The following is a 13,970-nucleotide window of genomic DNA, read 5'->3' as shown; positions in this document are numbered from 1 at the left end:
TCGTTCCATGTTGTGATACTTCCAGGTGGAAGACCATAAAACTATTCTTCTGCAGAATCAATCAAAGAGAATGGAAAAGCTGTCAGTAAAGCTCTTCCTTGATCAGTTCCAGTTGGCTTCAAAGTTGTCAACCTATGTTGAAACAGTAGTAAATGACGATTTGGATCGTCTCCTGGAAGCCCTTTGAACTTCGATAACCAATGAATCAACTGAGATTTGAGCTCAATTGATGTGAGGGTAAGTCATCCGATGGCCACGTGTCAACATCTCAAGAGATGATATCATGATGAGATGATAGGGTAGAAGCACCGAATCATCTGATGAAAAGGTGATTTTGTCTGAATCGAGACACGTGCTACAAGCGTCACATGAATGACGCGTGTAAGAAGCAGTCTAATCTGCTCAGACGGTCAAGTCTAAAAAGGAGGACTGCATTTAATAAAGAGATAAGAGAGAATCTACATCGTGATGGAGAGCTCGGACGATCTATAATACAACCCAGAGATGATGCAACACGAGGTTCTCCAAGGAAGAGCTACACGATGGCGAGTAGAGCAAGACAGTTCGGGAGGAGAACCTAGCAAGCCATCACGAGGGACAGTATAGAACTCTCCCGAAGCGACAAAGACGATGAAAGAAGATTCCCCCAGCTCAACGAGGCCAGACCTTCACGAGCTTAGTTTCCCTATAAATACCAGTCCATGTATAAGGAGATGGACAACTTATGTATTATTAGATGGTCTTTCTACAGAGAATTCCTGAGAGAGATCTAGATAGAGAAAGAGTAAGAAATCTGAGTGATATTTGTAGCTCTTTCAAGGGTGAGACCTTATAATCAATAAAGAATACATCTTCTTCCCGTGGACGTAGGTCTTCATGGCCGAACCACGTTATATGCTTGTGTTAATCTTTACTTTTCATGTTCTTTACATCTTGTTTATCTTGAGTCTTGAATGTTTAGATAGTTTATAGCCTTTAGATTTACTTGGGTGTAGCCATCAGAAAAGATGCAACTACATTTTGGCGCTAGAAACAGGGAGGTATGAAGATTTAATCTACCTCCCTAATCACAGCTCTATATCGTTTTCATAATCTCCATGAGAGAAATGGTTTTCATATCACTAAGTAGAACTCCGTTAAGATTTATGAGTGGAGCTCGGACTCAAATATGGTCTACACGATCTGAGAAGTCTAGAAGACCCTCAAAATCAACAGATCTACATGTTTTTACTTGTTTTCCATAAGATTTTTCGTTCCTTTACGGTTTTCTTTATTTTCCTCAAGATGCTCAGGAGAGTTGAAGATCAGAGTAAAAATGGAGTTTAAACACTTTGGTGCTTAAATGATCTCCTCCACGAAAGAGCTGGGAAGAAATATAGTCAGTAAACTTCATAGGGGAAAATATCTTCATATGAAAGTTGAAAAGAAAAACTTTTCATGATGTTCTTCATCTTCAAAAGAACTCAAGATAATCCACAAACTTCTTCTTAGAAATCTAACTCTAAGTCAAGGGGAAGGATTAATGAGTACATAATCATTCATCAAACTCAAAGTTTGTTCAAAATCAAAAGTTTAAAGACAATGAGAAATATTTCCTAAAATGGAAAGATATGCTCAATTCTCATTATTTGATTTTTTCCTAGCAAAGGTATGACGTGTAAAAGGAGGTGTTTTTCTCGAAAAGGGAGACAAATAAAACGCCTTTTTTCCATCACTGAAGCCTCATGCAAGTAGGGAATGTTTTGACATTTTCACAAGTCTCCAAAATTTACTACAAAGTCTCTAAACTATTCAGTCTGAACTATGGCTTAGTAATTGCACGTGACCTGCAAATCTAGGGTCCCACTTTTCTGGTAGAAGAGACAAATTAAGTATTATTTCATATATCGCAGGTAAGGCGATGGTGACGCGGCGATCTGCTGGCACGAGCCAAGGTGAATACGGTGGAACCCAGCCAGAGGGATTAGATGACATGGAGCCAGGCGAAGCCATGAACAATGATGTGATCCCAGGAGAGGGACAACCCGATGACTAGTATCGGGAAGGGTTAACTGAAAATTCTAGCTCCGAAGAAGAGGGAAACCCTTTAGAGAGACATGATGATGTCCATCTATCTCAACCAGGAGGGTTGAACCATTTGCCAAGGCAAACAGCGAACACTGGGGACAAGAAGGATGATCCTTCTACCCTCGGCGATGCCAATGCTACCATCGTAGCGATCCTGAAATCACAAGATGCTCGGGATGAGAGAATGAAGAAGTTAGAGATACGTAACAGGAGGTTAGAACGGAGAAACGGCAGGCTGAAGCGTAAAGCGAAGAAAAAGGTGTCACTCGCTACCATTGAGGAGACTCCCGAAGAGGAGAATCCGTTTGAAAATTTGCAGGACGACGAGCGAGTCCTTATCCCTGACACCTCGAACGAGGAAACAACGGAACGCTTTCCCAAAGGAAGCCGAGGCGTTCTAAACCGGGAGGACAACCCATCCGAGGGATCATCAGACGTTGATCCCAAGCACAGACGAGAGAATAATAGAAACGATGAAATTCAAACCAACTGTGAGGCCGAGAATCTCGCAGCTGCAAACCCTATATGAGGGGAGACCTCGAAGTCGATTCGTTCCAAGATTGTATCGTACGCCGAACAATCGGATGAACACTCTGGACGATTAAGATATCCCGACCAGAAGCTTCTTTCTCTACTGAGAAAGCGTGAGGAAGGAAGAGGAAGGCCGAAATAAGACACAACGATGACCAATTACAATCCCGACTCTGTCGGCTCGAAGCAATGTGCAGAGAGGCCACAGGGAAGCAAGAAAGTAAGAAATTAGTAGAGATAGTACAAGAGGAAGGAGAATCCCCCTTATCCAAGAGTTTGTTGGTCAGCCATTTCTAAGGAAATGTTCGCTTCCAACATTCACTACCCCATTTACAGGTATCGGTGACGCAATTGAGCACCTTCGATCATACCGAATGATACTGACCCAATGGAACCAGTACGACGTGGTGATGTGCAGGTTCTTTCCCGCTAGTCTAAAAGACGAAGCCCTGATGTGGTTCAACAATTTACCAAAGGCGTCGGTTAGGTCATTTGACCACCTATCCGAGTTGTTTCTAGAAACATACATACATAACAGCCGAGTCAATCCAGAGGTGGAAATGTTATTCCAAATGAGCCGAGGACCAAATGAGTCACTCCGATCATTGGTAGCTCACTGGAGGAAGCTATGTGCTGAGATCGGACGAGTCCCAGAGGCCTACACGATCTTGGGGTTCAAGAACAGTCTGAGAAAGACAGATCCCATTTTTGTCCGTATGTACGAAACCATGCCTCGCAACCTGGGGAAATTGAGAGAAATACGAAAGGACTACATAGCCCTCGAAGAACTCCAAGATGGTACTTATGACAAACTGGTAAAAGGAACCAGTAGAGGAGCAAATGTGGTAGAACCACAGGACCCTCATGCACCAGTCCGAGGAGCAGGACGATCCAATAACGGACCAACCCAGTTCGATAAACATCGGAGTAGAGGATGGAAAGGGAGAGACCAAGCCCAGTCGAAGAAAGGAAAATTTGTAGACCCAGTCTACATGAAGTTAAACACTTCCATATCTGAGATCTTCAAAAAGATCGAGGGAAAATATAAAATAACTTATCCATGGAATAGGGGACAGCAGCCCGAGCGGGCCAAAAACAGAACAGAGTTTTGTGAGTTCCACCAATTCCATAGTCACACGACATACTGGTGCAGAGACTTGAAGAAAATGGTGCAGGACATGATCGACGAAGGCAAGCTTCAGGAGTACATCACGCAACCAGCCGAAGGTGCACCCATACATCGTGTGAAAATTCCTCGTGAAGCACAGTACTTGGGATGCAATACAATCTCCCACTCAGCTGTCACAGCTCCCATGCATGAAGGAAATATCACAGGAAGAATTCATAAACGCAACTTCGAAGGCGACGAGGTTTTCAGCGTAGCAATTGAACCTCCCATGCAGGAGTGGATGAAAATACCTATTGGCTTCTCAACATCTGAAGCACCTGATGGAGGACGAAACCACAACGATCCCCTAGTGGTCACGATGGCTATAACACTCCCCGAACATGGGGGAGAGGAGGACAAACCCAAGGCACTGCCTTGGGCCATGCCTAAAATACTCATAGACGGAGGAAGTTATGTCGAAATCATGTTTTATGAAACATTCAAGCAAATGGGTCTTAGAGACGAATGCCTAATACCCTCAAACTATAAAATATTTGGCTTTAACGACTCATCGACTCGCCCAAGGGGCGAGGTCACTCTAGAAATTCAGGTAGGCAAGATCCTTACTCTAACCACTTTCTGTGTAGTGGATGTAATTTCCCCTTACACGGCTATTGTCAGCTGATCCTGGGTCTATGGGATCAAGGGAGTCGCCTCGAACTACCATCAAAGGCTAAGATTCCCAACGCCGGATGGGATCGCCGAGATCATAGGTGACTCAGGCGAGGCCAAGTACTGTTACAACATGGACGTACAGAACGGCGAAAAGAGGGTTTACTCCTCCAAAGCCAATAAAAAGAGGGCCAAGAATGCTAAGAGCCAGGTCTAGATCGACGCTTACGTAGCAAGAACAAACGAGGAAAGGCGTTCGAACGATGCGCCATCCTCGGAAAGAATCCCAACATCGAACGAGCCAATGGTACCTATACAAAACCTTTCCTATGTGGGAGAACTTAAGTCTAATTTCTCGGCCTCAGAACCCACCAAGGAAGTAAACATCAGAACACCCGAGAACCCGGGTATGGTGAAGATAGGGACCCTCCTCGGCGAGGAGGAAGAAGAAAATTTGGTCCAAGTACTACGAGAATATTCCGATGTCTTTGCATGGCGCATGGAAGACATGCCTGGAATAAACCTGGAAATCTGTTGTCACCACTTGAAAATCAACCCAAAGCATAAACCTATGAGGAAAAAAATGCGAAAGGTAGCACCAGAATATCATGAGGCAATCCAAAAAGAACTAAAGAAAATGGAAGCATCAGGAGTTATCCGAGAGGTGCAATACCCGATATGGATCTACAACATGGTAATCGTGCCCAAGAAAAACGGAGGAGTGCGAATCTGCATTGACTTCAACGATCTCAATAAGGCCTGTCCCAAGAACAGCTTCCCACTGCCCAACATCGACTAGCTCGTAGCAGAAACCTCTGGGTATGGCTTACTATCTCTCATGGACGGATACTCAGGATACAACTAGATCCCCCTTGCCAAGGAAGATCAGGAGCACACCGCCTTCTTTACTCCCCGAGGCCTATATTGTTTTACTAAGATGTCATTCGGATGGAAAAACGCAGGGGAGACTTATCAAAGAATGGTAGAAAAATGTTCGACAATTGGATATATAAACCCCTAGAGGTATATGTGGACGACATGCTTGTAAAGAGATGTCTCCCACAAGATCACGCTAACGATCTCAAGGAAATTTTCGAACAAATGAGAAAGTTTAATATGAAGATTAATCCCGCAAAATGTGATTTTGGGGTAACCTCAGAAAAATTCTTGGGATACTTGGTCACCAAACGAGGAATCGAGGCGGACCCGGAGAAAGTACGAGCCATACTAGATATGCCTTCACCCGCCACAGTCAAAGACGTGCAGAGGCTAAGCGGCCGATTAGCCGCCCTCGGAAGGTTCATAGTTAGGTCGTCCGATAAATGCAGGGACTTCTTCAATACCTTAAAAAAGGGTGAAAAATTCTCATGGAGCGCTGAGTGAGAGAAAGCTTTTCAAAAGATTAAAGAACACCTTGCGGCCTTGCCTATTCTTCAAAACCCCGATCCGGGTGAGAATCTCTACATCTACCTATCAGTCACTAACACTTCAATCAGCGCGGTACTAACTCGCATAGACAAGGAGGTGGAGCAACCCATTTACTTCATAAGTAAGACTCTGACATCAGCATAGAATAATTATTCCAAGATTGAGAAAATAGTGTTGTCTCTCGTCTATGCAACGTAAAAATTGCGAACGTATTTTCATGCACACACAATGACAGTCATAACCAAGGACCCAATAGAGTATGTGTTAGACCATGTTGACAGGAAAGGCAAAATCTCCAAATGGGGGGCACAAATCAAACAATTTGGGGTAAAATATCAACCCCGGGCGGCAATTAAAACTCAAGTGGTTGAGGAAATCCTAGCTGATTTTCTGTTAGATAATGTCGACGAGATCGGGGAAATACCAGGAATGGAGGACGAGCTCGAAGATCCTCCCGAGCTGCTTCGCTCGGAAAACCCATGGCAACGGTAAGTCTTCGTGGACGGGTCATGCAATTCGGAAGGGTCCGACATCGGGATGGTCTTCACGACCCCGACAGGCTGCAGGATCGTTTACAACCTAAGGCTAGAATTCCCCGCCACTAATAATGTAACTGAATACGAGGCAGTCATACATGCCCTCAGAATAATCATTGCACTAGGCATTACCGGGTGAGACTCACAAGTGACTCACAACTTATTGTCCGACAAATAGACAGGACATATCAAGCCTCCGATACATGTTTGCAGCAATATCTTCAGCTCGCAAAGCATTACATCGAACAGATACCAAACATTACGTTCCGACACCTAAACATAAATAACAATAGGCACGCGGACGCATTGGCATTCATAGCCTCCATGACAAAATATCTGGAGTTTACCCATGTCTGAATCGAGAGAGTAATGCTCCCATCCATACCCATAGAAGGAGACATGGAAATCCTTAATATGAGCACAGTAGACCAAAACGAGGTACTACCCAAAGACGACTAGAGAACCCCGATCATAAAGTACTTAACCAATAGTTATCTCCCAAGCGACCAACAACTCGCACACAAAATAATATCCCGATCGGGAAACTAACAGCTTAAAGATGGTGTGTTATACAAAAAATCGTACCTCATACCACTGTTTAGATGCCATTCTGTTAGAGCATAGATCGGTCGACCTCGCATGCGTTTCCATATCAAGCATGTTTGTCAATGTTAGTTATCAAAACTATGAGTCTTGATTTCTAGTCTATTATAGATAAGTCTCGGACTAGGATAGAAAAGTGTAGTTGAGCTCAAGGACTTCATGGCGATTCATCATACAACGACGAAGATCTACTCAAGAAACCGTGGAACTTCATCAACAAAAAGGAATGTAGAGACATGAACTTATCTATCACTCAAAAGTCTATATATTCTATCTCCTACTTCTTATGAGACAAAAAGTCGTATGCTATATAGACTGGATCATACACATTTGACATTTCGAGCTGAATATTCACTACTTATCTTTTTCTCGAAATCATGTGTTGGTAAAGCGTTTCGCTTTGATCTAGTTTATCTTCACCTAGTGACGAAAGTCATGAAAAGTTTCAATTACTTTGAGAATTGCTCTGACGTGAACGGTATGTGAATAACGGTTGTATAACGTCCTCTGAGAATGTCTCAATGATTGGAATGAGAGGTTAGCTTACATAACCATGTATTCCTTAATCCGAAGTTTTCGAACTTTGTTGATTGAGAGAAACTGGAGGAATTGGCTTTGCCAAGTCCGCGAACCCAATCCGCGAACTCAGTCCGCGAACTGAAGGAAGTTCTCTTACCGAGAATTTCTGCTGGGATTTTCCAAAAACTCGTTTGCGTGTTTAGTCCGCGAACTGGCGGAAGTCTCTTTGCCGAGATTTTCTGCTGAGTTTGGAAAACTCTGTCGGTTGCCTTAAGTCCGCGAACTTGTTTGTTAGCTTAAGTGGTTATGATCTAAAGATGTGCTCTGAACATGAAACATAAATTACTAAGGAATGTTTTATGCAAACCGTGGCTATAAAGTTCATGAGCCGATTCATCGAATCGAATCATCTTTGTTTCAATTGTGTCTTGTGTAGTTACATAAGATCTCATAGCAATTGAATAAATCTCTAACTAGTTCATTTGAGTCAATTGAACTAGTTATGGTGAAGAAGAACTAGGTTAATATGAAATGCTCATATGGTTAACTTTTTGGGTTACTATGTTGAACCAACATACACGTACACGTTTGGGCAAGATTTTCACAAACCCAGTAAACGTCTACCCAAGTGTGTGTGACAAGCTAAGCTTTCGATCTAACGGTTGAGAAATATTAGCTTGAATCTAAATCAGGTTTTTATCTAACGGTGAATATGGATTGCTTTGTAACTAAGGAAAAACCCTGATTTGAAGACTATATAAAGGAGACATCTAGCATTGTGCAAAACTAATCCCCACACGTCTGTGTGATACTAGTGCGCTCGCTAGAGTCGATTCTCCTTTAACCTTTGGTTTTCTTCTCTAAAACCAGGTTAACGACTTAAAGACTTCATTGGGATTGTGAAGCCAGATCGATACTACTTTTATCGTAGTTGTGTGATCTGATCTTGCATCTTCTATCGTACGAGTACAATCTTTGATTGGCTTGAGATCGTGAGAGTTATCCGATAGGAAAGATAAAGAAGTCACAAACATCTTCGTTTCACTGTTTGTGATTCCTCGACAAACCGCTTGTGTAGTAAAGAAGGATTGTTGAGAGGTGATTGATTAATCTAGGCTGTTCTTCGGGAATATAAGACCGGATTATCAATTAGTTCCTGTTCACCTTGATTTATATCTTAAAACGGAACAAAACCTATGGTTTTTCTGTGGGAGACAGATTTATCCTTTGATATACTTTTCTGTGTGAGACAGATTTGTTTATTAGCAAGTCTGCGATTTTGGGTTGCAGCAACTCTTAGTTATGGGTGAGAGATCATCTAAGGGAATCAAGTGCGCAGTGTCCTGCTGGGATCAGAGATGTAGGAGTACAACTATACCTTGGATCGATGGGAGATTGATTGGGGTTCAAATATAGTCCAGTCCGAAGTTAGCTTGGAGTAGGCTAGTGTCTGTAGTGGCTTAATACAATGTGTATTCAATCTGGACTAGGTCCCGGGGTTTTTCTGCATTTGCGGTTTCCTCGTTAACAAAAATTCTGGTGTCTGTGTTATTTTATTTTCCGCATTATATTGTTTATCTTTATAATTAAAATAATACAGGTTGTGCGTTAAAGTTTAATCGATTAGAGATCCGACCTTGTGGTTGTTGATTTCATTGATTAACTCTTGGACATTGGTATTTGGTACCCTCCAATTTATTCCTTGTATTTGATAAAGACTCGCTATTGTTTTTAGCTTGAGTAAAAATCAAATCAAGAGAGAGATATTAACTCCTTGAGATACTTTTATCTAGATTGAGTCTGACTGTCTAGTTGATTCTCTAGCAAAGTATTTCGGAGTTAGTCCATACAGATTGTTAAGAGAAATATTGGGTGGTGTTGTTAAACCCCCACTTTTTCACTTTCCTTCGCCGAGGGGCACGACATACCCAAAGAAATACATTATGGTTACGCCGGAAACCATAGCGGAGGCAGATCCCTATCTCACAAAGCAAGGCTCTAAGGTTACTTTTGGCCTCGCATGAACATGGACTTGAAGCAGATGGCAAAATCATGTCTAGAATGCCAAAAATTTGGCAAAAGAAGGCACGCCCCATCAATGGATCTAAAATCCGTACTCATCTCTTGGCCATTTGCTAAATGGGGGATTGACATTGTCGAGCCTCTCCGAGCTGGCACATGACAAAGAAAATACTTAATCGTGGCCACTGATTACTTCACCAAATGAGTTGAAGCTTCTTCCCTAAGACATATTAGAGACCACGATGTCTTTAAGTTCCTTTTCGAGCACATCATATGCCGTTTTGGTATTCCAGCTGCCATTGTGTCCGATAACAGGGCACAACTCAGAGGAAAGAACATTGATCTCCTCTTAACTGCTTCAAAATTAGGAAAAATAAATCCACACCAATCTACCCCGAGAGCAATGGCCACTAACAAAACCATCGCCGATATGCTTAAAAATAAGCTAGATGGACATGTGGCCAGCTGGTATGAGCAATTACACAATGTTCTGTGGGCCTACCGGACCACACGAAGAGAAGCAACATGGATGACTCCTTTCGCTCTCACTTATGGCACGGAAGCGATCATACCAACCAAAGCAATGATCCTAACAATAAAGACTGAGGCTTGGGAAAAGAATCTCACCTCGGACATGATACTCGTCAGGATGGACGATCTCGAGGAAAACCGAGAAATATCCCTGCAAAATATAGAAAATTACCATAGGAGGTTAGCCCAACAATATAACAAACGTGTTCGCCAGAGGCAATTCAGCCCGGGCGACAAGGTCTGGCGCGAGATCCCGCCATACCAGAGCGAGTCTGGAAAATTTGCTTCCATCTGGGAATGACCACTAACAGTTATCGCCAAGGAGGGCGATGGAGCTTACAGATTGCTCAAACCCAATGGGGAAGAACTAGAACGCCCCTGGAATATCAAATACCTCAAGCAATACAATGCTTAAACAGCTCATCGCTTAGAAGGATATATCATGAAAATGGGGCAATACATCCTACTTGTAAAAGGTCACAGTACCTTACTTGAATGTACTAAGGGCTCATAAGCCCTCTTTTGAGAATAATAAGACTAATCCTTTTGTGCACTCATCTTATTTACTTATTTATTTTTACCTTTTTTCTTTATGATTTTCATTTAATTTTTTGCGTTAAATTTTCTTTTTTTACTTTTTGCATACAACATCATCATATAATCATATCATAATTGCATTATAACAAAAGCCCATCAAGACCATGGAACGGTGCTAGCCACACCTTCCATTCTGCAACGAATAACGCGGGTAAAATACCTAAGCTGCCCGAGACAGACACAGACCTAAGGCAATGCCATCTAGCCCACTGGAGCAAGATGAAGCGGAGGACACCCTAAGCTACCTAAGACGAGAATAGACCTAAGGTAATGCCATCACGACCATGAATCGGATGATGTCCTGCCATAACAGGAGATATCCAGAATCAAGGTACTTGCCTTTGGCTAAGGCAAGAATCACTTGACCGAGATGTCTCCCTCCAAACAATGGTTTATAAATGAATACGCAACCACTTAACCGGGGGGAAGTGTAACCTAAGACGGGCACTATTAAAACTCAAGCTAGCAAAAGCATCAGAAACAAAGGAAAGAAAGGAATATGCTATACTCTAAGTCCAACACTGTAAGAGATGACTTATCCAATTAAGGAACTGATCACTCCTTGGATTTGTCACCCATGGTTGGACCAACATTATATGTTCAAATACCTCAGAGCCACTATTTCGAACACATCGTATGAAAAATCAAATTTTATTCTCAACAGGTGCTCTAAAAATTACAAGTACCATTTGCCTCGTAACAAGGGGACGTACACACTAAAAAGGTTAGCTAAACCCTTAGCATCAACAAACATATCACATGAGCACCTTAATTAGGTTTTGCCAGGAGCAATCAGATAAGTTCTTCGCGAAGTTCGCCCTCGGCGACACGAGTAAAGCCGCTCTCGCCCAGATCAACTCGGGTAGGAGCAGTAGCACGAAGTTGCATCAGCTGCTAGGGCCTAAAACAGGGGCAAGGTATACATATATTCGTTTAAAAATAATGACAGTATTTTACACCCTAGCACCCTCACCAACTCGGACGATTCATCCTCCACTCATAAAAGAAGAACATATCACACAAAAAAACATATGTGTTATAAACTAAGTAATAGTTTACATAATAGAAGAAAATGTTTCTAAGCCAAAAACGGGCAAAAGAACATAGAAAACAAAGTGTTCCCAAGGCCAATCGCAAGGAGAAAGACTCTATATGAAGTGTTTCCAAGCTTGCCAGCAAAAGGAAGAACAATGACGAATACGAAATCTTCCAGCAAAAAGTCCAATCCACTTCCAGACAAATCGAGCTCCATAAACCTCCGATGAGGCTAAAGACGATATGCGAACAGATAGGTCTTTTCGAGAGAACATTGGTGATGATCTAGAAACTAGATCAATAAAAACCAAAACATCATATAGAGGAGAGGATATACCATCATGTTCACAACGATATGAACAAACACCTCGCCACCACAGAGGACGAGGAGGAAAACGCTCACTGGACATAGAAAGCTCTCAAGAAAAGGGTTCTAAAAGCTCTGCAGAAGGAAAGATGAGAACAAAATCTAACTTCTCACCTTAAGGAGGATTCTTATAGAAGTAAAATCCTCGGAAAAACCAACTTACATTTTCAAACCCAAGATGGTCAAAGCGCGGAGAACAAGACGATGAAAATCTTGAAAGACAATTGTAAAGAGTGAAACGTCCTCTTTATTAAAATGTCTAGAGGAAGCCAACAGGTGCTTAAAAAAACAAAAAAAAAACTAATGGATAAGTAAACGCTAAAAAGTGCAAACATGATCTCCACGTGGCAATAAAAACAAAGACGATTACTAAGTTTTCTTCCCATCATGCCCTTGGCAAGTTGCAAAGAAAAGGAGCAAAATGTGTGGGTAAGTCACCCGATGGTCACGTGTCAACATCTCAAGAGATGATATCATGATGAGATGATAGGGTAGAAGCACCGAATCATCTGGTGAAAAGGTGATTTCGTCTGAATCGAGACACGTGCTACAAGCGTCACATGAATGACGCGTGTAATAAGCAGTTTAATATGCTCAGACGGTCAAGTCTAAAAAGGAGGACTGCATTTAATAAAGAGATAAAAGCGGATATACATCGTGATGGAGAGCTCGGACGATATATACTACAACCCAGAGGTGATGCAGCACGAGGTTCTCCAAGGAAGACCTACACGATGGCGAGTAGCGCAAGACAGTTCGGGAGGAGAACCCAGCAAGCCATCACGAGGGACAATATAGAACTCGCCCGAAGCAACGAAGACGATGAAATAAGATTCCCCCAGCTCGACGAGGCCAGACCTTCACGAGCTTAGTTTCCCTATAAATACCAGTCCATGTAGAAGGAGATGGAAAACTTATGTATTATTAGATGGTATTTCTACGGAGAATTGCTGAGAAAGATCTAGATAGAGAAAAAGTAAGTAATCTGAGTGATATTTGTAGCTCTTTCAAGGGTAAGACCTTATAATCAATAAAGAATACATCTTCTTCCCGTGGGCGTAGGTCTTCATGGCGGAACCACGTTATATGCTTGTGTTAATCTTTACTTTTCATGTTCTTTACATCTTTTTTATCTTGAATCTTGAATGTTTAGATAGTTTATAGCCTTTAGATTTACTTGGGTGTGGCCATTAGAAAAGATGCAACTACAATTGAATCTTCCAAGTTGACACACAACTTTTGTTGATCAAACGATGGAGATGTCAGATCTTTGAGTGTCCTCTTGGGAGATGGAGGTGGTGGAGCGCCGCCATTTCCCTAGTTCCCTTGGTTTCCCTGGTTACTAATGTTATTGTTGTTTGTTCCGCCAACCATCACTTCTTGTTGTGATTTTCGCGGTTCTTGTAGTACTGTTCCTCTGCGAGTTGAAATTCTGCACCTTTGGTAATCCCAACGTTTGGATGCCAGAGATCAAGTACCTGAAACAAGATTATCAAAAACAAAATAAAAAAATAAAGATAAGAAATCAAAAACAGAATAACAATCTGCTATGCCTCCCCGGCAGCGGCGCCAAAATTTAGCTGGTTGTTAGCCGACGCAAAAATAATTTAAGTTCTTTCACTTCACAATTATAAATAAGAGTATAGTTATAAGAGCAGATTCGTTTCACAGGGAGATATGGGTTGTCAAATTGTTTTGATTACTTATAGAAACTGGGGGGTTTTGTTTGTTATTATAACTAAATAAGAATAAAGCAAATATAATAATACGAATATCAGAGATAAAAAGTATTGGTTAGAGTTTTCATCTTCCATCTTCTAACATGTTATCAACTGAATCAATCTCAACATTCATTTTCTATCGATATCAATAATCCTAGAGCGTCCTATCGCAGGCTTACTCCGGCAAAACTCCTATTATCATCAAAGGCACAAGAGCCACTCTTTGAATCCTT

General features: G+C 41.9%; 1 protein-coding gene across 1 annotated transcript; it reads left to right on the top strand.

The window, feature by feature from the left end:
• Positions 1 to 2,972: 2,972 nt before the first annotated feature.
• Positions 2,973 to 4,391, top strand: LOC113294937. The gene has a single exon (XM_026543306.1). It carries the CDS (start codon positions 2,973 to 2,975, stop codon positions 4,389 to 4,391), a length of 1,419 nt encoding a protein of 472 aa, XP_026399091.1.
• Positions 4,392 to 13,970: the final 9,579 nt, after the last annotated feature.

The sequence above is a fragment of the Papaver somniferum genome, chromosome 7, assembly GCF_003573695.1.
Source record: "Papaver somniferum cultivar HN1 chromosome 7, ASM357369v1, whole genome shotgun sequence".
Lineage (NCBI taxonomy): Eukaryota > Viridiplantae > Streptophyta > Magnoliopsida > Ranunculales > Papaveraceae > Papaver > Papaver somniferum.
Note: the sequence above shows the minus strand (reverse complement) of the source record. Positions and strands in the feature narration are given on the sequence as shown.